At 49.0% G+C, this 25155-nt stretch overlaps 1 protein-coding gene across 3 annotated transcripts in view; it reads left to right on the top strand.

Annotated features, from left to right (window-relative positions):
• The window catches only part of lonrf2 (LON peptidase N-terminal domain and ring finger 2), a 95184-nt gene that overhangs the window by 65234 nt on the left and 4795 nt on the right, over positions 1-25155 (top strand). For all 3 annotated transcript variants that reach the window (XM_070874455.1, XM_070874454.1, XM_070874456.1), the window contains one exon: positions 16511-16660. In XM_070874455.1, coding sequence (XP_070730556.1) covers positions 16511-16660 — 150 coding nt within the window. The remainder of the gene's footprint in view (positions 1-16510; positions 16661-25155) is intronic.

Genomic DNA, 25155 nt, shown 5'->3' with positions numbered 1-25155 from the left:
GCACTCTGGTGCCGACCTCTCCAGTGGACACATCTCCAGGGACACCCTGGCTCGGATGTAATCACGGAAGAGAGGCAGGCAGTCGGGCTGAACGACCACCTTGACCGCCCTCTGCCTGGACCGGCTGATGGCCCCCTTGGCCCAGGAGCAATCCCACGAGGAGGCCTTCCGACCTGCCCGCTCCCCTCCACACAGGGTGCCCAAAGATCAGGCAAGTGGGACTGAAGTGCAACCAGAATTTGAGGAGCAGCCCCTTCAAATAATGGAATAGGGCTGCAACCTCGCACATTCAATAAAAACATGGAACACGGACTCTTCCAGACCGCAGAAATTGCAGGCGGCCTGGGAGCCCATGAACCGACTTTTTAAAACTTATTGCACGGGACTGCTCCGTGCACCACCCTCCAGGCCAAGTCCTCAATAAATAACGGGAGGACTCCCGCGTAGAGTGCACTCCGTTGGGGACCCCCGCCTCCTCCGGACGGCAAGATGGTGCGCCATGGCATGTCCGGACAGCAGACGAGGATGGCAAGGTGCAGTGTGCAGGAGCAGCCCGTACAGGAAACCCCTACGCGCAGAATTGAAAGGCCAGAGGGGATTGCCCCGAGGTGGCTCCAGTTGTGAGGCGCTGGCTCCCGAGGGAGGTTTCTGAGCTTGGTGCCGATGAGGAATTCCGTCCGGTTGGGGGTCAGTTCGGATGGGATCTCCCCACGTGCTTGAGCCTCCTCAACACACCTAATGGAGTCAGGGTCCAGTGCTGTTATTAGCAACTCAATGGCGTTGGCTGCGTGCTGGACGTCGGCCCAGTTTAGGCGCTGTGCCAGCACGTCTGGCGCCATCTAGCCCATTCCTCCGCCATCGAGCAGGTCCCTGACCCTGGTCACCTCGCCAGCCACAGCCCTCTCGTCAGTCTGCCACCTAAAACTGCGATCGTGGAGGTATGGATTCCTGAGCAGCAGCTCCTGCAGGACAGCCGCCACTCCAGACCGGGTAGAGCTGCGCTTGGTGACGACTCTGTTCCAGACTGAGTTCCTGATAAAAGACAGGCAGCCCCTGCATGGCGGTCCTGACAACCCCCAGGCTCACAAACAGGAGCTGCGTGTCATAATTGAGGCTGTACTGCTGGCGGAAGAAATACGTCACCAGCACACGCTACCGAGGAGGGGGCTTGACGTAGAGGTATCTCTGTAGGGTCGGAAGATGGAAAGTCGCATGCTGGGTGCTGACTCTCACCAACGCCTTACTGCCCTCCCTAAGCGGGAGACTCAAAACTGCAGCAGCGATCCAGTACTTCCTGTTGCAGAAGAAGTCCACCAGCTGCTTCTGTATCTTGGCAACAAATGCAGGGAGAGGGGTCAAAGTGACCAGCCGGTACCACAGCATAGCGCCCACCAGCTGGTTTATGACGAGTGCTTGACCCCTGTAGGACAGCACTCTGAGTAGACCTGTCCAGCGCCTTAGGCGAGCAGTGATTTGGGCCTCCAGTTTGCCGGTCAGGCTTCCTCGTCGGGGCTGAGGTAGACTCCCAGATAGAGGAGATGAGTCGTGCTCCAGGCAAAAAGCCTGAGCTCCTCTGGCAAGGAGTCCACTTGCCACTGACCCACCAGGAGTCCAGAACATTTCTCCCAGTTGATCCTGGCAGAAGATGCGGCCAAGTAAATCTCCTGGCACTCGCACATCCTCCGCAAGTCAACGGGATCCCCGACCATGAGGAGCACGTCATCGGCGTAAACCAAGAGGACGACCTCCACGCCCAGCCCTTGCAGAGCCAGTCCTGTCAATCTCTTCCGCAAGAGGCAGAGGAAAGGCTCCACGCAGATGGCATATAACTGGCCGGATATGTGACATCCCTGGCGCATCCCTCTCCCAAAGTGAAGGGGCGCTGTCAAACACCCGTTAACCTTAATCAGACACACTGCAGCGGCGTACAAAAGTTGGATCCAGTGGACGAAATGCGCCCCAAACCCGAAAGCGTGCAGAGTTCCAAGCAGATATTCGTGATCCACCCTGTCGAATGCCTTCTCTTGGTCCAGCGATAGGAAGGCGACCGACAGACCAGCCTCCTGGGAATGGTGGATCAGGTCCCGGACCAAATGGATGAAATCGTAGATTGTCCGGCCCGGGACTGTGCAGGACTGGTCGGGGTGGATCATGTGGTCCAGCACGGCGCCAAGGCGAGCAGACATCACCCTGGTGACGATTTTGTAATCCATGCTGAGGAGGGAGACTGGGCGCCAGTTCTTAAGTAGGCGGAGATCGCCTTCTTAGGCAGCAGGACGATGACTGCCCTGCGCCAAGAGAGGGGCATCTCCCCAGTCGCCAGACCTTCCCACAGGACCCGCACGTAGTCGCCCCCCAAGACGTCCCAGAACGCCCTGTGGAACTCCGCGGTCAGCCCGTCCAGCCCTGGGGCCTTTCCCCTCGCGAGCTGATCGAGGGCAGCGGTTAGCTCCGCCAAGCTTAGCGGAGCGTCCAGATTTCCGGCGCCCTCCGGGCCGACCTTCGGCAGGTCCTTCCACAAAACTCTACGCTTCCTCGCTGGACGGATCCGGAGAGAACAGAGCCCTGTAATAGTCTCGGGGCCCTCCGGATCCGAGACAAGAGATCCGTCGTCGGCCAGCAGCGTCGAGAGCTGCTTGCGGACCCCCTGTCTTTTTTCCAGTGAGTAGAAGGGGGAGCTGAGGTCCAGTTCCCAGAGGAACCGGATACGCAACCTCACGAATGTGCCTGGGGATCTGACAAACTGCAGGCTTCAGCGCAGCCTTCTTCGCTTCGTACACCGCCCGCAGGGCCGGGTCCTCGACGACTTGACCGAGACGGGATTCCAGGTAGAGCACCTCCTTTTCCAGGTGCCCCACCCTGGCCGCCCGCTTCTTGGTCGACCCCCTCGCATACTCTTGGCTCACGTCCACCTCTTCTGTCTTGCCCACTTCCCATCCTAACCTCAAGGCGGGAAGCCCCTCCGCTTCCTTCTCCAGTCGGCCCAGAAACGACAGAACGAGTCCTGGAACCGCTCATTCTCCAGCAGCAGGTTGTTAAAGTGCCAATACGCGGATCTCGTCCTTGCGCGGAGCAAAATGAGCTCCGCCCACACCAGTGGTCCGAGCACGGCGCCGGCCGCCGGAACGCAGGAGACTTGCGCCCGAGACACGTAAAGGCAGTCAATTCTGGACCATCCTCTTCCAGGCCTCACCCAAGTAAAGGCACTGGAGTCTGGATGGAGATATCGCCAGACGTCCACCAAGTCGAAGGACCTGACCAGGTCCCTCAACTTCACCATCACAGTCATGCTCTGCAAGCACCGGAGCATTCCTTCGCTTCGGGTGCAGTTAAAATCCCCCCCCCCCCCCCCCCCCCAAGAGGACAATGCAGTCACCGATGTCGACGGAGCCAAGAGTGGGCATTTTTTCGAAGAAGCGTGCTTGTTGCAGGCCGGGCTGAGGGGCGTACACATTCTCGAGATGGAGTGACACATCCCCCAGGTGAGCCGTGACATGGCCTGGCACAGGCTCCTCGACCCCCAAGATCTCTGGCTGAAAATGTGGGCCCAGCAAGATGGCCACCCCACAAGAAGTGGCAGTGAGGCTCATGCGGACCTCTCCTTTTCATTCCAGGAGCCACGTGGCTTCGTCTCCCGGAACGGTGTGGGTTTCTTGCAGGAAGCACACCACATAGTCCCCTCCTGAAGGAGCGAAAAATTGTTAAATCTACGGCGTGCCTCTGCCGTCGTTGATGAGGCTGGCTATGGTTATCTTCTTGGCAAAAGCATAGTGCAACCTCTAACTTAATCTACCTTGGTGGGGGGAGCGGAGTCGTTTGATGATCTCCACTCCCTCAGCAACCCAGCGAGGAACGTTCTGAGCCGGCGCAGCTCAAGGCTTTGCGGATTTGATAAGGGCCTGTCCTTGGCCATGATTTTAATGGACCTGATGAGCAGCGCTGGCTCGGACCATTTGTCCAGGGCCAAATGGGCTCGATTTTCGCCGACCCTGGCATTGTGCCAAAAAGCCGCGGAGTTCCTTGGCAGGAATGAGGGGGGGACTCAGCGGCAGGCACGAGGACATCCACCACCTCACTGGTGATGGACTCCAGATCTTCTCCCACACCCTCCACCGAGTCCCCATCCCCCTCCGGGAGATCGCCGCCAGCAGCCAGTCCGTCGACCGCATGGGGTACAGCAAACAGCCCCAGCCGCACCATCTGGCGATAGCTCTGCCCCGATCCCAACCCAGGATCGTCGGCAGAGGAGTCCCCTTGGGCTCTTTTTGTTGTCAAGCCGGGTCAGAAAGCGAACGGGGGTTCCCGGGCTCCAAAGTTGGGGGCGAAGATTGGGGTTGCCCACCCTCCCCGTGGCCCAACGGGTGGGTGTTCAGGAAATTGCTTGTTTTTCTTTTGGTTTTTCTGCCAGCTCGAGCAAATACTGGGGGATGTTGGTTATTGGCTGGGTGGGCTCAGGTTTGGTCTTTTTGGCCTCGCCCACCTCAGTCCCCGGGACGCTCGACCTGGCGGTGACACATTCTTTCGGTGGCTCCGCGCCCCCCCCCTGCAACAGGCAGATCTTCCCTATCCCCAGGAGGCAGAGCTGGGCAGCCTCGGCTGTCTTGCCATCCCCGGGGACGGACCCCCCGCCCCCTCCGCCTTCGGCGCAGTTTGGGAGCACTAGTGGGGGGCGACAGGCACCAACTCTTCCGTGGAGATACGTTGTTCTGCTTCATTAAAGCGGTGTCCCCTTTTTTGAGTGGGGGGCGCGCGGAGGCAGGGAGACCCCCGTGTCTGCCAAAGCCCCTGGCTCCGCCCCCCCCTTTGGTTTTTCAAGGGCCAGAGACACCGCCGGCTCCGACCCCAGGAAGAACTCAGCCTTGCCGGACATCTTGGAGGCTGCGACAGTGGCCGAGGGGCTGACAACCCCAGCCATTGCCCTCGCACACTCCTTCGATGCTCATGTTGGGTGAGTGTAGCTCTTGACAGTGTTTTTTTTTGTAATGAGTTTAAATGGTGGCGGGGCAGCAGGAGGCACAGGTGGCGCCATGGCTGCGGACACCACGCGCGCATATGTTGCTGGCCTGCCACCGGCATAGATGGGGCCGCTATTATAGGCTACATTCACCCCAAAGTCACAGGCCTGATGGATCTTAATTGGCCTTATTGTTATTGAGCAGAGGGAGCTCTTAAGGCACACCTCTCCCCTACTTAATGATTGGGGAGGGGCCTTTTTCCCTCTGCTCAGTTGTCTTGTTTTTATTTTATATATATATTTAAATACGATGGGAGAGAGAGAGAAAAAAAGCTGAGAGCAGGTCTCCCCTCACAGCTTTGGGTGGGTGTTTGCAGGGGTGCACTCCCTGGATGGAAAAAACAAAACACCGTTTTCTGGTATGGGGAGAAGATGTCTCCACCAGGGATAGCTGGAACTACCCAGGCACAGTACACCCAACGATGTTAATTAGGATGTTAATGAATCTTCATCCAGGTAGCTATAGCTAACCTGGACCAGGCAATGGGGGAGGGGTGCTTTAGTGGTGTGTGGGGCCTAGTTTTTAGCAAGACACACACACACACGAACCTCTCCCACGATGTTCCGACCTTCGAGTTTATTTTCTTTCCTCCCCCCACCGTTTGGATAATGGCTCTCCCTCTTTCCACACTGGTGATATTTCCAGTTGATTTTTTGAGTTCTTTCCCCCTCTCTCCAACTCTCTGTAGCAGTTGCTCTCCTCTTCTCCCTCAGGATGTTTGAATGCAGTAGGCCCCTCCCTCCTCCTCTTCCTACACACAGGTTTCCAGGCCTACAGGCAGGAGCAGTTGCAGCAGCTCCTCTCTCCACAGCTCCCAAGTGAATAGGCCATGCCTACAATAGCTCTACAAAACTGAGCATACTCACAAGTGCATATATTACAACTGGAGACATGGGCTCGAAATTGGTCGACGTACCGCCCAAAAGGGCAATTTTGATCAGAAAACAGCTACATACTGCTGGGCGGAATATTCATCAATGACATAACGCCGAGTGGTATGCACACCGTCCGCCATGCAGTACCGCCCGCGGATCGCCCAAAAAGTGCGATTTTCATCGCATACCGCCGATATACCACCGGAGCTGCATACTGTCCTGGAAACGGTGGTTTTACGTGATGGTAAGTGGCCAGGAATGGGCGGAGCGCACGTAGCCACCATTTTGGAAATCGGGAACTTATCAGCTAAAGCCGCAGCTCTGAATCTGAGGTGAAAAGTAATTTTAGACTGCGATTTTAATTGGAAAAGGTATATTTACTATTACTGAGTTATTAAGATAGAAAGGCATTTTATTTTTTTGAACGAAAAATATTGCAGAGATTTACAAAGAATGGGGCCTGTGTTATCTCAGCCTGTATTGATGACAGCCTGTATTGATGAGAATCTGTGTAATGGAGGAACCAGATGTGAGGAAGTTTATTGTGAGCAGAGTTATAAAGCTCGTGGAAGAGGTCGCAGAATAATGAATTGCAGCAGGAGCCCTTACCCGCAAAGGATCTTCAGAGAGATCCATCTGGCATGCATAGTGCTCATTCTTGGACCTGACCGATCGACAGTGTGTCTGAAGGCTGCGCTTCTGAAAAGTGGTCATCACTGAGAATTGCCAGCTCATTAAGGCAGACCTGCAGCCCGTTGGCAACAATATTACTGCACTCTGTCGAGATGGTGATTGTGGCACTTTCCATTTATGCATGTGGGTCTTTTCAATCATCAGCTGGGGCCATATGCGCTATTTCTCAGTACGCTACTCATCGGTGCATTCAACAGGTAACCGAAGCACTATGCATGCCGGATGGAATTTATAAACTTCCCAATGACGAGGGAGGCTCAGAGTGACGGGGCTTTCGGATTTGTACGCATTGCCAGCTTCCCCCAGGTGCAGGGTGCTATTGACTGTACCCATATTGCCCTGCGAGCACCATTACAGGAGGTGGAGGTGTACCGAAACCGTAAGGGATTTCACTCCCTCAAACACTGCGGATAATGGCAGCGAATGCCAACTTTCCAGGGAGTATCCATGATGCGCATATCTTGCGGGAGAGCACTGTGTCTGACATGTTGAAGTCTGAGCCACAAGATAAATGCTGGGTAACAAAGGGTACAGCCTCGCTACCTGGCTCTTGACCCTTCCCTCTGCAGAACCCGAGCAATGATGCAATAAAAGCCATATAGTCACATGTAACATAATTGAAAAGACAATTGGAGTGCTGAAGCAGCGCTTCCGACGCTTGGACCACTCTGGAGGCAGGCTGCAATACTACCCTGAGCAGGTTAAGTTCACAGTGGTGTGCTGCATGTTGCATAATTTAGCAATCAATGCGGGGACAGGAATTGCCACAGGGTATTGCGGGACCACCTGAGGAGAAAGTGCAGGAGACTGAGGAGGAAGCAGAGGGCAATGAGGGGCAGGAGGATGACTAGGAACTTGTAGATGAGCCCATGGCACCACCACCAATACCACAGCAGCGGGCACCCAGAGCGTATGCCACTGCAAAATTGTTATGTCAGAAGCTGATAAATGACTGCTTTGCTTGAATGGGGAGAGCTGCATTTTGGGACCCTGATGACTGTTACCCCAAATGTTTGACACTGTACAAGTGATTAAATTCAGTTCAAACGTTTATCTAAAAATGTTAAAATATGCAATTTCCAAACATTGTAAAAAAAAAAATTAACTTTTTACAACGTTAATTTAAAAACTAACAAAACTTACAAAACTTAAATACCAACTTTAACAAACATTTTATAACTTTTTTAAGAACAAATCCTTTACTTTCCCCGCCCATGCCCTTTGCCCCTTCCGTGGCCGTGTGGTACACCACCCTTGGGACTACTCTCTCTCTCTCTCTCTCTCTCTCTCTCTCTCTCTCTCTCTCTCTCTCTCTCTCTCTCTCTCCTCACCTCCTCCCTTCTTACTGCCGCCCTTCCCTTTCACAGTGCCCGTGGGCATGGATCTCCTCGGGTATATACCAAGCCAGCATCCAGCACCACACCCCAAGTGCTGGTACTGTCGTTGGGGAGAGGAGTGAGACATTGCAGGCACAATATCTGGGGCCTCGAGAAGCTCGCGATGTGGAAGGCGAGGCTTCTGAGCTGGGAAATGTCAGCTCCCCACCCTCGGGTGCTGCCGACCTGACTACTATGGCACATGGGGGTTCTGTTCCGCACCATGTTCTGATCCTGTCGATTGCTGCAAAGCTCCATTGAGGTGATCATACGCAACTTTTCCTTCGATTGCCGCTCTGATAGAGCCGCAATGTTAGTGGCTACTGTAGTCATGGCCTTGAGCAGCTCTAGACCTATGTTGATGCTGGCCTGTGACAGACACACCGTGTCCTGGTACATGCCTATAGCCACCAACCTCCGTCGCTGCGGCAAAGGCGCTGCAACACTGGGGGTGCCTTGCTACGCACGGCTTGGTCTGGCAGAATCAGAGGATCCATGGATGAAATTCCATCAATATAAACTCCGTGGTAGTGGAGGATGTTCTAGTTGTCCCACATGGAGCTGGTGCATTCTCTTCTGTCTCCAACACCAGCTCCGCTTCCACAGTCAGCTGATCAGCGGCTCTTCCTGTTCTTCTTCCTCGTTAGGAGAGGGCTGGGTGAAGCCAGAGGTGGAGGCAGTGGGTCTGTTGTCGGTGTCACTGGTCTGAATCATTGAAGTCTGGAAGTACAAAACAACATTTAAAAAAGCTTGACAGCAGGGAAGGAGTAAGGGTTACATTAGTACATAGTACAGTGACTTATCGCAGTCTTAATGTCCACTGCTGCAGTACTGCATTACATATTGCAGACAGAATACATATATGAATTGCATTACATGAGGCCAACATTACAGTGCAATAAACTTGCATTACATCAGGCCAAGGCACGAGGTAGGCAAAGCCATAAAACAGCTCAAGAATAACTCGGCTAGGGGAGCGGATGGAATTCCTGCTAAAATATGACGGAGAGGCACTGTTGGCGTGGATACATGACCTCCTCTCTCATTTGGAAGGAGAAGAGCATGCCGGGAGATCTCGGCTCCAGTGATCTTGTCCATTTTTTAAAAAGAGGAACAAATCCGACTGCGGCAACGACAGGGGAATCTCCCTGCTATCAACCACTGGGAAGCTTGTCGCTAGAGTCCTCAACCATCTTCTCCCTGGGGCCGAGAAGCTCCTCTCGGAATCGCAGTGCAGATTTCGTCCCCTACGGGGAACAACGAACATGATCTTTGCAGCACGACAACTGCAGGAAAAATGCAGGGAGCAGCGCCAGCCCTTATACATGGCCTTTTTCGATCTTACAAAGGCCGTTGACACTATGACCTTGAGGGCTTATGGAGCAATCTCCTCCGTTTTGGGTACCCCCAAAAGTTTGTCAACATCCTTCGCCTGCTCCACGATGACATACAGGCCGTGATCCTTACCAGTGGATCCGTTACAGACCCATTCCACGTCCGAACCAGGGTCAAACAGGGCTGCGTCATCGCTCCAACCCTCTTCTCAATCTTCCTCGCTGCCATGCTCCACCTTACTGTCAACAAGCTCCCTGCTGTAGTGGAACTAAACGACAACCAGTGGGAAGCTGTTTAATCTACGTCGCCTCCAGACCAGGTCCAAAACCACTCAAACCTCTGTCGTTGAACTGCAGTACGCGGACGATGCCTGCGTCTGCACACATTGAGGCTGAACTCCAGGATATAGTCGATATATTCACCGAGGCATATGAAAACATGGGACTTGCGCTTAACATTCGTAAGACACAGGTCCTCCACCAGCCTGTCCTCGCCACACAGCACTGCACCCCAGTCATCAAGATTCACGGCGCAGCCCTCGACAACGTGGACCACTTCCCATACTTCGGGAGCCTCTTGTCAACAAAGGCAGACATAGATGCAGAGATTCAACATCTCCTCCAGTGCGCCAGAGCAGCCTTCAGCTGCCTGAGGAAAAGAGTGTTCAAAAACCAGGCCCTCAAACCTACCACCAAGCTCATGGTCTACAGGGCTGTAGTAATACCCGCCCTCCTGTATGGATCAGAGACATGGATGACTTACAGAAGACACATCAAGTCGCTGGAGATATATCAGCAATGATGTCTCCAAGATCCTGCAAATCCCCTGGGAGCACAGATACACCAACATCAGTGTCCTCGCCCAGGCCAACATGCCCAGCATTGAAGCTCCATCCACACTCGATCAGCTTCGCTGGGCACGCCAGACACGAGACTCCCTAAGCAACTGCTCTATGCGGAGCTCCTTCATGGCAAACGAGCCAAAGGTGGGCAGAGGAAACGTAACAAGGACACCCTCAAAGCCTCCCTGGTGAAGTGCGACATCACCACTGACGCCTGGGAGACCCTGGCCGAAGACCGTCCTAGATGGAGAAAGTGCATCCAGGAGGGCGTTGAGCTCTACGAATCTCAACGTTGCGAGCGTGAAGAGGTCAGGCGCAGGCAGCAGAAGGAGCGTGTGGTAAATCAGTGCCACCACCCCCTTCCCCCGACTAATATCTGTCCCACCTGTGACCGGGTCTGTGACTCGCGTGTTGGAATGTTCAGCCACCAAAGAAGTCACTTTAGGAGTGGAAACAAGTCTTCCTCGATTCCGAGGGACTGCCTATGATGCAATAAACTTGCATTACATTACATCAGGCCAACATTACAGTTAGTTAGATTACATGACATGATCGGACCACAACACAGACTGTATTTTCAACTTGCCATCTTGTGTTAGTGGGTCAGCTCCAATGCCGGTGATAGCACGGTTGTTATCCCCAACCAGGGACAGGGCATGGATCTTGATATCAGTAAGCGGCTCCTGGATTGTGGAGCCTCCTCCTCCTCCCCCACCGTGGTGATGCTGATCGGCCACTGTTGCAGATGTCTTCCTCTGCAGAAAGGAAAGTGAATCAAAGTATAAATTTTCAATCCATTTAACATGGTTAAAACACACACACACAGTGTTGATCCTTTTGTCATTGCCTGAAAAGCACAACTACATCGCTGTAACATTAAGATAAATATCATCCAGGTGACACTGAACCTACATTTACATTGTACATAGCACATTGGGGGGGCGGGGGGAGGCCTAAATAAAATAATTACTTACTCTGGCAACCTTCACCAGGTCGTGTCACCTCTTAAGGCACCTTTCCCCGGTGCGCACCATCGTACTTTTCGTACCTCCCTGATCTCGTCCCAAATTCAGTTGTACTCCTTTGGGAGGGGCTTTCCATGACCACCCTTAGTGAGGTCGGAGTACCTCTCAGTGATGTGCTCCAGAAGGGCAAGTAACTCCGTTTCATCGAAAGGAGGCACCCTCAACCTCCCCTCCTCCTCGATATTTCTGCGCTTGGATGTTTTCTTTAATATTGGATGTTGTGTCCATAATAAAGTAATGTACCTGAGTACTGTAGATGTGAGTAAGTGTGACCTTAGTTCCTTTATTCTAATTCCAGAGTGCCGGTACGGCATGGGAGGCCTGCTTTTATATACAGTACTCCCAAGGGATGCTGGGATCCCTTGGGACTCCAACAGGTACGCCCTCTGATGGCGGTATAATACTGGTTACATAGTGTTGCATACATAACATCATTCCATCCCAAAGTCAATAGTACACTTATTTACAGGGTGAGACGATCTGGGGCCTTTCGCTCCCTCATCGATCGTCTCGGTACAAATGCAGGTGTAGGCGAGTTGGTTGGTTCTTGGCTGGGCGGCTGAGCTGCTGGGGATGGTGAGTTTGGCTTCGTGGTCAACCGTGATGTCGGTTGCCACTTGTGTGTGTGTCTGAGGGTCGAAGTTGGTGGTGTCCTCTTTGGGTTGCTCGTGGATCACAGTTTGGTTTGGTCCAAATGCTTTCTGCAAGTTAGTCCATTTGCGAGTTTGACCTGAAACACCCTACTCCCTTCTTTGGCTATGACAGTGCCAGCAAGCCATTTGGGACCATGTCCATAGTTGAGTACAAATACAGGATCATTGACTTCAATATCGCGTGACAAATTTCCGCGATCATGGTACATGCTTTGTTGATGCCACCTGTCCTCGACATGATCATGGAGATCAGGGTGGACAACGGAGAGCCTTGTTTTGAGCGGCCTTTTCATGAGCAGCTCGGCTGGGGGAACCCTGGTGAGCGAGTGGGGTCTGGTACGGTAGCTGAGCAGGACTCTGGACAGGCGGGTATGCAGGGAGCCTTCCGACACGCATTTCAAACTTTGATGGTTTGGACTGCCCGTTTTGGATGCGGGCTTGAACGAGGCAGATGTGATGTGCTTGATCCCATTGCGGGTCATGAATTCCTTGAATTCAGCACTGGTGAAGCACGGCCCATTGTCGCTGACAAGGACATCAGACAGACCATGTGTGGCAAACCTGGCTCGTCGGCTTTCAATGGTGGCAGTGCACGTGCTTACAGACATTATGACACACACAATCCATTTTGAATACGCATCCACTACAACCAAAAACATTTTGCCTAGAAACGGGCCAGCAAAGTCAGCATGGATCCTAGACCACGGTTTGGAGGGCCATGACCACAAACTTAGCAGTGCCTCCCTAGGTGCATTGCTCAGTTGACGCACGCAAGACTCCAAATCTGAGTTGATGCCGGGCTACCACACATGGGATCTGGCCATAGCTTTAATCATTACTATGCCTGGGTGAGTACTGTGTAGGTCGCGTATGAACGTTTTTCTGCCTTTCTTGGGCAAAACCACGCGATTACCCCACAAAAGACAATCCATCTGTATGGATATTTCGTCTTTGCGCCGCTGGAACGGCTTGATCTCTTCATGCATCTCTGCTGGGACGCTGGACCAGCTCTCGTGAAGGACACTTTTTTTTTTAAACAAGGGACAGTAAAGGATCCTGGCTGGTCCAGGTCCTGATCTGGCGAGCCGTAACTGGTTACTCTTCGTTTTCAAATGCATCCATCACCAAGAGCAAGTCTGCAGGCTGTACCATTTCCACCCCGGTGGTGGGCAATGGTAGCCGACAGAGCATCAGCGCAGTTCTCTGTGCCTGGCCTGTGGCAGATTACATAGTTATATGTAGACAGCATGAGCGCCCATGTTTGGATGCGAGCAGAGGCATTGGTATTGATACCTTTGCTCTCTGAGGATAGCTATGTACAGCTTATGGTCAGTTTCTAACTCGAACTGAAGCCCAAACAGATACTGGTGCATTCTTTTTTACCCTGTAAACTCATGCCAGAACTTATTTTTCAATCATGCTGTAGGCCCTTTTGGCCATGGTCAAACTCCTGGACGCATAAGCGACTGGCTGCAATGTTCCCGATTCGTTTGCTTGTTGTAACATACACCCGACTCCGTACGAAGACGCATCGCAAGCTAGTACTAAACGTTTACACGGTTCATACAGGGCAAGCAGTTTGTTGGAACATAACAGATTTCTGGCTTTCTCAAAAGCAGCCTCTTGTGATTTCCCCCATACCCAGTCATCTCCCTTGCGTAGCAACACATGTAGGGGTTCTAGCAAGGTGCTTAATCAGAGTAGGAAATTACCAAAATAATTTAGTCGTCCCAGGAACGACCGCAGCTCCATCACATGCTGTGGTCTCAGCGCTTTCTTGATGGCCTCCGTCTTGGCGTTGGTGGGTCTGATTCCGTCTGCCGCGATTCTTCTTTCTAAGACCTCAACCTCTGGCGCCAGGAAAGCACACTTCAAGCGTTTCAACCTGAGTCCCACATGATCTAGCCGACTTAGAACATCTTCCAGGTTCTGCAAGTGTTAGATGGTGTCCCGACCTTTGTGTCATCCTGGAAAACCACGGTGCGCGGAACTGACTTTAGCAGGCTCTCCATGATGCTTTTGAAAAATAGCCACGGCCGGTTGAATCCCAAACGGGCATCTATTGCACAGACCTTTGTGCATGTTGATGCAGGTGAGGCCTTTCGAAGATTCCGCCAGCTCCTGCGTCATGTAGGCCGAGGTCAGGTCCAACTTGGTGAACGTCTTTCCTCCAGCCAAGGTCGCAAATAGGTCGTCTGCCTTGGGTAGCGGGTACTGGTCCTGCAGCGAAAAACGGTTAACCATTACTTTATAGTCCCCACAAATTCTGACCGTGCCATCGCCCTTGAGGACCGGAACAATCAGACTGTCCTACTCGTTGAACTCTACCGGCACGATGATGTCCTCTAGTTGCAGCGCCTCCAGCTCGATCTCCACTTTCTCTCGCATCATGTATGGCGCCGCCTGTGCCTTGTGGAGGATGGGTCGTGTACCGGGAAGCAAATGCATCTGCAACTTTGCCCCTGAGAAACTTCTGATGCCTGGCTCAAACAACGACGGAAACTTGCACAGAACCTGGGCACGAGGTGTCGTTGATGGACAAAAGCGCCGGATGTTGTCCCAGTTCCAGCGGATTTTCCCTAGCCAGCTTCTGCCGAACAGCGTGGGGCCATCTCCCGGTGCAATCCACAGTGGGAGTTTGTGCACTGCTCCATCATAGGAGACTTTTACTGCTGCGCTGCCAATTACAGGGATCAGCTCTTTAGTGTAAGTTCTCAGCTTGGTATGAATGGGGCTCAGCTTGGGCCTGTGTGCCTTGTTGCACCACAGCCTGTCGAAAGCCTTTTTGGTCATCATGGACTGACTCACATCTGTGTCCAGTTCCATGGATGCTGGAATTCCGTCCAGTTCGACTTTTAACATGATCGGTGGACATTTTGTGGTGAAGGTGTGTACCCCGTACACTTCTGCCTCCTTGGTTTGAGTCTCTAGTTCAGTTTGATCCGCCATGGATCGATCTTCCTCTGCAACATGGTGGTTTTCAGGATTTGCATCTCGTCTGCACGTTCGTTGGAGGTGTCCCATTGTTCCACAGCCTTTGCAGCCATAGTGTTTGAAGCGGCATTGATGGGCTCGATCGCCTCCGCAGCGCCAACAAGGTGTTAATGCGAGGCAGTTAACGTTTGATGGTGGACTCTAGGTCATCTGAGGTCGTGCAGCTGCAGGCGTGTACGTTCTGCCCTATGCATTCCTGCCTGAAAACGACGTTACTTTGTGTACAGCACTTGCCGAAACCGCTATGCTGCGAAATTTGTTTGGTGTTATCGCTGGTGGACATAAATGCGTGGGCTATCGTATGGCTTTGCTTAGGTTCGGTGTTTCAACAGTCAATAGTTTGCGAAAGATAACCTCATGGCCAATACCAAGCACAAAAAAGTCTCTTAGCATTTGCTCCAGGAATCCATCGAATTCGCAATGTCCTGCAAGGTGCCTTCGTTCGGCGATGTAGCTTGCCATTTCCTGGCCTTCAGACCGCTGACCTGTGTAAAATCGATACCTTGCCATCAGAACGCTCTCCTTCGGAGTTAGGTGCTCCCGGACCGGCGTACACAGTTCTTCATATGATTTGGTTGTTGGTTTCACCGGAACAAGAAGATTCTTCTTGAGGCTATAGGTTGTTGCCCCGCAGACGGTGAGGAGGATCGCCCTTCGTTTGGCAGCGTACTCGTCCCCTTCCAGCTCATTGGCCACAAAGTATTGGTCGAGTCACTCCACGAAGGCCTCCCAATCATCCCCTTCTGAGAATTTCTCCAGGATATCAACAGTTCTCTGCATTTTCGCGTGATGGTTCGTTATCTCGTCGCCAGTTGTGTCCATAATAAAGTAATGTAACTGAGTACTGTCGACGTGAGTAAGTGTGACCTTAGTTTCTTTATTCTAACTCGAGTGCCGGTACAGCATGGAAGGCCTGCTTGTATACAGTGCTCCCAAGGGATGCTGGGATCCCTTGGGACTCCAACAAGTACGCCCTCTGGTGGCGGTATAATATTGGTTACATAGGGTTGCATACATAACATTGGCATAATTCATTTTCCCTTCTTAGATACCTGTTGTGTTGAAACTGAACAATTATTCGTTGGTGCCAATTTTTTTCCACTGTGCTTATCTATTTTCAAACTCTCTGGCCTTCGACTACCTTGCTGCTCCGTGCTCTCCCGCTCTCTCCTCCACTCACTGCGCATGCGTGGGTGACCCCTGACCCCTGAAAACGCTTGAGAAAAAAATTGAGGGAAAAAGATTTGCGCATGCGCAGTTCCGTGCCACACCGCTCATCAACAGACTACTAAGATGCATGCAGACTGACCGCCGACATAATGCCAAATTTTTTCACCAATTTTGTCGCCTTCAGTCTCGGCGATATGAAACGACATACTGCCGAGAAATGGGCGGACCATCTTTATTGACCAATTTCAGCCCCATGGATTTTTCTTTCACTTGGAAGTGGATTTTACTGCTTGGGGCTGAACAGTAAGATTAAGTTTCAACTGCAAATGAGTAGTAATTTTATAACAAATAGTTTCTCTAAATTGGGATACGCTAATGTAAGGGAGTTCCATACAGGTTGAACATTTTGAAACTGATGTAGCTACCAAATTTATTGTGCAAGAATGTTGTCAAATTTTACCAAAAGCTGTTCCTACCTTTTTTGATGATTTGTTCATTTTCCTTTAAATGGTTTATTTTTCTGGTTTTAACAGGTGGAAGGAGAAGAGTATAGTGAACTTGTCTGTCTGTCTGACTCCATATATGACCAAGCTTTCACTTGGTTTAATTCCCTCAAGGACAATATGAGAACTCAAATTCTGAATCATTTTGGACCAATGCCAGAAAAGGAACCAACACCGCAGGTAAACATAATTGCACAATACTATGCTGCAGGTTCAATTTAGCTAATGAGGATGTTGGAGGCCCACAATCATTTAGCGATACAGTTGTGTTGCACTGACAGTTAATAGTTCCAAAGTAGTTTCTTGTGAAGTAAATGAAACATGGGATGGTGCAGCATGTTAGAGCACCACAGAATAGTAGGATGCAATTGGTTTTCCAACCTTGGAGAATGGCCCGGATTTTGCGGTCAGTGGCGAAGGAACAGCATTCATCGTTCATCTCGCTGACAGTTGCCCACAACATTTTCTCGAGCTTCTGAGCAGAGAATTGGCCTAATGCAGTGCAATGCCCTCTACAGGAGATCTGTGGCATATGTGGTACAAGGTACAGTGTGGCTCTTCAACCAATCAGATTGAAGAATCCTTACCGCGACACCCCGAGTCTAAACCAGTAACAATAAAGCAGGAAGTATAAATTAGATTTAAATCATCTACAGAAAGCAAAATAGATTGGAAAAGACGAATGAGATTTAGAAAGGGACAGAAAAAGTAGAGAATTTTAATTTTAAACTTTTTAAAATCTCCAACACGCACTAATTTCTGCAGAGCACTAATTTCTTGAACGGAGTGGTTTATTTGGGAATTTGGAAAGAGTGGAATTTCTGGTAAGTATTGGGTAAGTAGAAGCTGTATGAAGTGAAATTTAGTTTAACATTTTGATTTGAACTTAGAACTTTAAAACTAGTCAACAGAAGTTGCCTGCCAGTGGCAGTTAACTGTCAATCAGCTGATCCTGTCCAACATATACCTGTGAGGGCAAGGAGAAAGACTGCAGGAGGACAGCCACAATGCAGACCAAGGCACCTTGGCTTAGAAGGCTGCCCGGGGGGTGTGGGGGGGCAGCAGAATAGAAATGTGGTAGTGATAGGGGACTCTATATAATCAGAGGGATAGATAGCGTCGTCTGCACCCAAGAATGAGAATTTTGAAGTACGTTTCCTACCTGGTGCCGGGGTAAGGGATATGTCACGGCAGCTGGAGAGAAACTTGGAAAGGGTGGGGGTAAATCCAATTGTTGTGGTCCATGTTGGAACAAATGACATAGGAACAGGGAGGAGGTCCTGCTGAAAGCATCAGGATGGGCTCTAAATTTTAAAAAAAAAACAGGACCTCGAGGGTAATAATCTCTGCAAATTGACATAGAGGCAGACGGATCAGGAGAATTAACACATGGTTATAAAGGGTTGGTGAGGGCAAGAGGTGTTCCTTTTCATGGGACACTGGCATCGGTGCAACTCCTTTCTGGGGCAGGAAGGAGCTGTACCAATGGGATGGGCTCCACCTGAACCGGGATGGGACCCTTGTCCCAGCGGAAAGGGTGAAAAGGGAGGTGGCAAAAGCTTTAAACTAGTAAGAAGGGGGAAGGTGTCTACAAGAAACATAACCAGCCTAAATATAAATAAAACAGGAAAAGAGAGCATAGGAAAGAATAAAGTAATGGAGCACATTGATGGCAAGGGAATCAATAGAACAGGAGACTAAAAAGATGGTTAAATGTAAAGTGAGAGCAAATTCTATTAATGAGTTAAACTTTGTACAGCAACGTACACCTTGTCCGTTGTGAACAGCAACGTACACAACGCCTGCACGAGCTGCGACGGCAGCGAAGATTGATGTCATCAAAGTCCAGGTCGGTGATTGGAGTGTGGGCAGATACAGCAGAAGCAGCGAGGTCGGGCGAAGGAGCGGCGAGAGACTGGAGGGATGTGATCGGGGCCCAGGAGAGGCATAAGTTCGGGGACAGGGGCAGCACGGGCCAGCCTACACTGCGATATGTGTGCGCACTAGGTCCGTGCGGCAGAGCAGGTCTCCAGCCGTCTTGGGTAATCCTTGCCACTGGACCAAGACCTTGCTCTGTTAAGCCTGTGTGGTAATCCACGCACAGGCATCTTCTACCCTCAGGATGATGATGATGAACCATCCTTGTAAATCTTCTGCACCATCTTCAGTGCCCCTCCTTTTTATAATATGGCGTCCAGAACTGTACACAGTACTCAAGTGTGGGTTCGATACAAGTTTAGTATAACTTCCCTACTTTTCAATTCTATCCTCTAGAAATATACCCTAGTGCTTGGTTTGCCTTTTTATGGCCTTGCTAACCTGTGTCACAACTTTTAGGGATTTGTACTCCAAGATCTCTTTGTTCCTCAACCGCACCTAGACTCTCGCCCTCCAAGTAATAAGTGACCTCCCTATTCTTCCTACTATAATGTAATATCTCACATTTATCTGTGTTGAACTTTATTTGCCAATTATATGTCCATTCTGCAAGTTTATTAATGTCCTCTAATTGGCCTTTTGAAATCTAGATAACTTGCTTCGACTGCATTACCATTGTCTCTCTGTTACCACCTCAAAAAATTCAATAAGGTTGGTCAAGCAAGATTTTCCCTTTTGAAATCTAAGGCTGACTATTCGTTATATTTTTAGTTCCTAGATGTTCTTTTATTTTCTCCTTTCGTGGGGATTCCATTATTTTTCCTACCACCGATGTTAAGCTGATTAGTCCATAATTCCCTGTACATGTTCTGTCCCCCTTCTTAAATATTGGTGTTACGTTAGCTATTCGCCAGTCCTCTGGCCCTACACCTTTTTATATCTAATTATTAAATATGTGCAGTAAGGCCTCTGCTATCTCTTCCCTAGCTTATTTTAAAATGTGTGCAATCCATCCGGACCAAGGATTTTATCCTCAGTTTGGTTAGTTTATTATATCCCCTCTTTATTTTCAATGCACTTCTCTCATTACTGATCTTATCATCCAATGTCATGTCCACCTGTTCTATCTCCCTGGTAAATACTGAAGCAAAATAATTATTTAATATTTCTGCCATCTCTCCATTATTACCTGTGATATTATCCTGTCTGTCCCTTAGTAGCCCTATTCCCAACCCAACCTTCCTTTTTTTTATTGATTAAGCTGTAAAATACTTTACTATTGTGTTTTATGTTCCTTGATAACCAACTTCATTAAATTTTTTGAAGCAGTAAGAGAGAGAGTAGACCATGGTAATGCAGTAGATGCAAGTTATCTAGATTTCCAAAAGGCCATCAATAAGGTACCCACCCCATAATAAACTGATGAACGACGTCCGAGAAGGCAGAGTCGGGCTAAGTAGCAGAATTGAAGTTCAATGCAGAAAAATGTGAGGTATTATGTTTTTGTTGGAAGAACAGGGAGGTCACTTATTACTTGGGCAGGGGGGGGGAAGGAGAGGAGAGAGAATCTAGGTGGGGTAGCAGAACAAAGAGATTAGAGTACAAATCACTAAAAGTTACGACACAGGTTAGCAAGGCCATAAAAAATAGCGAGTCAAGCACTAGGGATTATTTACCGACGTATAGAAGTGGAAAGTAGGGAAGTTATGCTAAACCTGCATTGAACCTTGGTTAGACCACACTTGAGTACTGCGTACAGTTCTGGCAGAGAAGATTTACAAGGAAGATACCAGAAATGCATGGGTATACATTTCAGGAAAGTCTGGGTCTCTCTTGAAAAAAGAAGGCTGAGGTGTGATTAAGTAGCTGCCTTTTAAAATTAATTGTTTTGATTGAGTGCATATAGAGAGAATATTTCCACTTGTGGGGAAGAGCATAACTAAAGGCCATAAATATAAGATAGTCACCAAGAAATCCAATAGGGAATTCAGAAGAAATTTCTTTACCCAAAGTGTGGTGAGGATGTGGAAACCTAGAAAATAGGTGCAGGAGTAGACCATTTGGCCCTTCGAGCCTGCACCACCATTCAATATGATCATGGTTGATCATGCAACTTCAGTATCTCATTCCTGCATTCTCTCCATACCCCTTGATCCCTTCAGCTGTCAGGGCCACATCGAACTCCCTTTTGAATATATCTAACTAACTTGCCTCAACAACTTTCTGTGGTAAAGAATTCCACAGGTTCACAATTCTGAGTGAAGAAGTTTCTCCTCATCTTGGTCCTAAATGGCTTACCCCTTATCCTTAGACTGTGACCCCTGGTTCTGGACTTCCCCAACATCGGGAACATTCTTCCTGCATCGAACCTGTCCAATCCCGTCAGAATTTTGTGTGTTTCTATGAGATCCCCTCTCATCCTTCTAAATTCCAGTGAATATAAGCCTAGTCGATCCAGTCTTTCTTTCTTATGTCAGTCCTGCCATCCCAGGAATCAGTCTGATGAACCTTCACTGCACTCCCTCAACAGCAAGAATGTCCTTCCTCAGATTAAGAGACCAAAACTGACACAATACTCAAGGTGTGGCCTCACCAAGGCCCTGTGCAACTGCAGTAAGACCTCCCTGCTCATATACTCCAATCCTCTCGCTATGAAAACCAACATGCCATTTGCGGCCATCACCGCCTGCTGTACCTGCATGCCAACCTTCAATGACTGATGTACCATGACACCCAGGTCTCGTTGCACCTCCCCTTTTCCTGATCTGTCACCGTTCAGATAATAATCTACCTTCCTGTTTTGCCACCAAAGTTTATCTACATTATACTGCATCTGCCATGCATTTGCCCACTCACCTAACCTGTCCAAGTCACCCTGCAGCCTCTTAGCATCCTCCTCACAGCGCTCACTGCCACCCAGCTTAGCGTCATCTGTAAACTTGGAGATATTACATTCAATTCCTTCATCTAAATCATTAATATATATTGTAAATAGCTGGAGTTCCAGCACTGAACCTTGCAGTACCCCACTAGTCACTGCCTGCCATTCTGAAAAGGACCTGTTTATTGCTACACTTTACTTCCTGTCTGCCAACCAGTTTTCCATCCACGTCAATACATTACCCCCGATACCATGTGCTTTAATTTTGCACACCAATCTCTTGTGTGGGATCTTGTCAAAAGCCTTTTTAAAGTCCAAATACACCACGTCCACTGGTTTCTCCCTTGTCCACTCTACTAGTTACATCCTCAAAAAATTCTAGAAGATTTGTCAAGCATGATTTCCCTTTCATAAATCCATGCTGACTTGGACCCATCCTGTCACTGCTTTCCAAATGCATTGCTATTACATCTTTAATAATTGATTCCAACATTTTCCCCACTACCGATGTCAGGCTAACCGGTCGATAATTCCCTGTTTTCTCTCTCTCCCTCTTTTAAAAAGTGGGGTTACATTAGCTGCACCCCAATCCAAACGAGCGTACAATGCTTAAACAAAGGGGAGGACAGTGGGATGAGGGCAGAGTTGGCTAAAGTAGACTGGAAACACAGATTAAACGGTGGCACAATTGAGGAACAGTAGAGGACTTTTAAGGAGCTCTTTCATAGTGCTCAATAAAAATATATTCCAGTCAAAAAGAAGGGATAACCAGCCTTGGATAACCAAAGAAATAAAGGAGAGTATCAAATTAAAAACCAATGCATATCCGGTGGCCAAGGTTAGTGGGAAACTAGAAGATTGGGAAGATTTTAAACGACAGCAAAGAATGACTAAGAAAGCAATAAAGAAAGGAAAGATAGATTACGAAAGTAAACTTGCACAAAACATAAAAACAGATAGTAAAAGCTTTTACCGATATATAAAACGGAGAAGAGTGACTAAGGTAAATGTTGGTCCCTCAGAAGATGAGAAGGGGGATTTAATAATGGGAAATGTGGAAATGGCTGGGACCGTAGACAATTATTTTGCTTCGGTCTTCACAGTGGAAGACACAAAAACCATGCCAAAAATTGCTGGTCACAGGAATGTGGGAAGAGAGGACCTTGAGACACTCACTATCACTAGGGGGGTAGTGCTGGACAGGCTAATGAGACTCAAGGTAGACAAGTCCCCTGGTCCGGATGAAATGCTTCCCAGGGTATTAAGAGATGGCAGAAGTTATAGCAGATGCATTCGTTATAATCTACCAAAATTCTCTGGACTCTGGGGAGGTACCAGCAGATTGGAAAGCAGCTAATGTAACGCCTCTGTTTTTAAAAAATGGGGCAGACAAAGGGCAGGTAACTATAGGCCAGTTAGTTTAACATCTGTATTGGGGAAAATGCTTGAAGCTATCATTAAGGAAGAAATAGTGGGACATCGAGATAGGAATAGTGCAATCAAGCAGACGCAACATGGATTCATGAAGGGGAAATCATGTTTAACTAATTTACTGGAATTCTTTGAGGATATAATGAGCATGGTGAATAGAGGTGTACCGATGGATGTGGTGTATTTAGATTTCCAAAAGGCATTCGATAAGGTGCCACACAAAAGGTTACTGCAGAAGATAAAGGTACGCGGAGTCAGAGGAAATGTATTAGCATGGATCGAGAATTGGCTGGCTAACAGAAAGCAGAGAGTCGGGATAAATGAGTCCTTTTCGGGTTGGAAATCGGTGGTGAGTGGTGTGCCACAGTGATCGGTGCTGGGACCACAACTGTTTACAATATACATAGATGACCTGGAAGAGGGGACAGAGTGTAGTGTAACAAAATTTGCAGATGACACAAAGATTAGTGGGAAAGCGGGTTGTGTAGAGGGCACAGAGGCTGCAAAGAAATTTAGATAGGTTAAGCGAATGGGCTAAGGTTTGGCAGATGGAATACAATGTCGGAAAATGTGAGGTCATCCACCTTGGGGTTGAAAAAAAACAGTAAAAGGGAATATTATTTGAATGGGGAGAAATTACATGATGCTGGGGGTCCTTGTGCATGAATCTCAAAGTTAGTTTGCAGGTGCAGCAGGTAATCAGAAAGGCGAATGGAATGTTGGCCTTCAATGCGAGAGGGATGGAGTACAAAAGCAGGGTGGTCCTGCTGCAACTGTACAGGGTATTGGTGAGGCTGCACCTGGAGTACTGCGTGCAGTTTTGGTCACCTTAAGGAAGGATGTACTAGCTTTGGAGGGGGTACAGAGACCATTCACTAGGCTGATTCCGGAGATGAGAGGGTTACCTTATGATGCTAGATTGAGTAGACTGGGTCTTTACTCGTTGGAGTTCAGAAGGATGAGGGGTGATCTTATAGAAACATTTAAAATGATGAAGGGGATAGACAAGATAGAGCAGAGAGGTTGTTTCCACTGGTCGGGGAGACTAGAACTAGGGGGCACAGCCTCAAAATACGGGGGCGCCAATTTAAAACCGAGTTGAGAAGGAATTTCTTCTCCCAGAGGGTTGTGAATCTGGAATTCTCTGCCCAAGGAAGCAGTTGAGGCTAGCTCATTGAATGTATTCAAATCACAGATAGATAAATTTTTAACCAATAAGGGAATTAAGGGTTATGGGGAGTGGGCGGGTAAGTGGACTTAGTCCACGGCCAGATCAGCCATGATCTTGTTGAATGGCGGAGCAGGCTTGAGGGGCTAGATGGCCTACTCCTGTTCCTAATTCTTATGTTATGTTATGATCCAGAGTCTATAGAAGGTTGGAAAATGACCACCAATGCATCCACTATTTCTAAGTATTCTGGCCAATTTATATGCCTCTTCCTTGGCTTTAACACTATTCTTAATTTCCCCCCTTAGCCACGGTTGAGCCACCTTCCCCGTTTTATTTTAACGCCAGGCAGAGATATACAATTGTTGAAGTTCATCCATGTGATCTTTAAATGTTTGCCATTGCCTATCCACCGTCAACCCTTTTAGCATCATTCTATTCTATTCTAGTCTATTCTAGCCAATTTACGTCTCATACCATTGAAGTTACCTTTCCTTAAGTTCAGGACCGTAGTCTCTGAATTAACTGTGTCGCTCTCCATCTTAATGAAGAATTCTACCATAGTATGGTCACTCTTCGCTAAGGGGCCTCGCACAACAAGATTGCTAATTAATCCCCTCTCATTACACAACACCCAGTCTAGGATGGCCAGCCCTCTCGTTGATTCCTCGACATATTGGTCTCAAACCATCCCTTATACACTCCAGGAAATCCTCCTCCACCGTATTGCTACCAATTTGGTTAGCCCAATCTATATGTAGATTAAAGTCACCCATGATAACTGCTGTACCTTTATTGCACGAATCCCTAATTTCCTGTTTGATGCCATCCCCAACCTCACTACTACGGTTTGGTGGTCTGTACACAACTCCCATTAGTGTTTTCTGCCCTTTGGTGTTCAGCAGCTCTACCCATACAGATTCCACATCATCCAAACTTAATGTCCTTCCTTACTATTGTTAATCTCCTCTTTAACCAGCAACGCTACCCCACCTCCTTTTCTTTTCTGTCTATCCTTCCTGAATATTGAATACCCTTGGATGTTGAGTTCCCAGCCTTGGTCACCCTGGACCCATGTCTCTCTAATCCCAATTACATCATTTCCATTAACAGCTATCTGCGCAGATAATTCATCCACCTTATTATGAATGCTCCTCGCATTGAGACACAGCCTTCAGGCTTGTTTTTTTAACACTCTTAGCCCTTTTAGAATTATGTTGTAATGTGTCCCTTTTTGATTTTTGCCTTTTGATTTCTATGCCCTCCACTTTTCCTTATCTCCTTTCTTCCTTTTGCCTCTGCCCCCATTTTACTTCC

The sequence above is a fragment of the Pristiophorus japonicus genome, unplaced genomic scaffold, assembly GCF_044704955.1.
Source record: "Pristiophorus japonicus isolate sPriJap1 unplaced genomic scaffold, sPriJap1.hap1 HAP1_SCAFFOLD_830, whole genome shotgun sequence".
In the NCBI taxonomy this organism is placed as follows: Eukaryota; Metazoa; Chordata; class Chondrichthyes; family Pristiophoridae; genus Pristiophorus; species Pristiophorus japonicus.
This window is presented reverse-complemented; position numbering and strand designations above follow the sequence as displayed.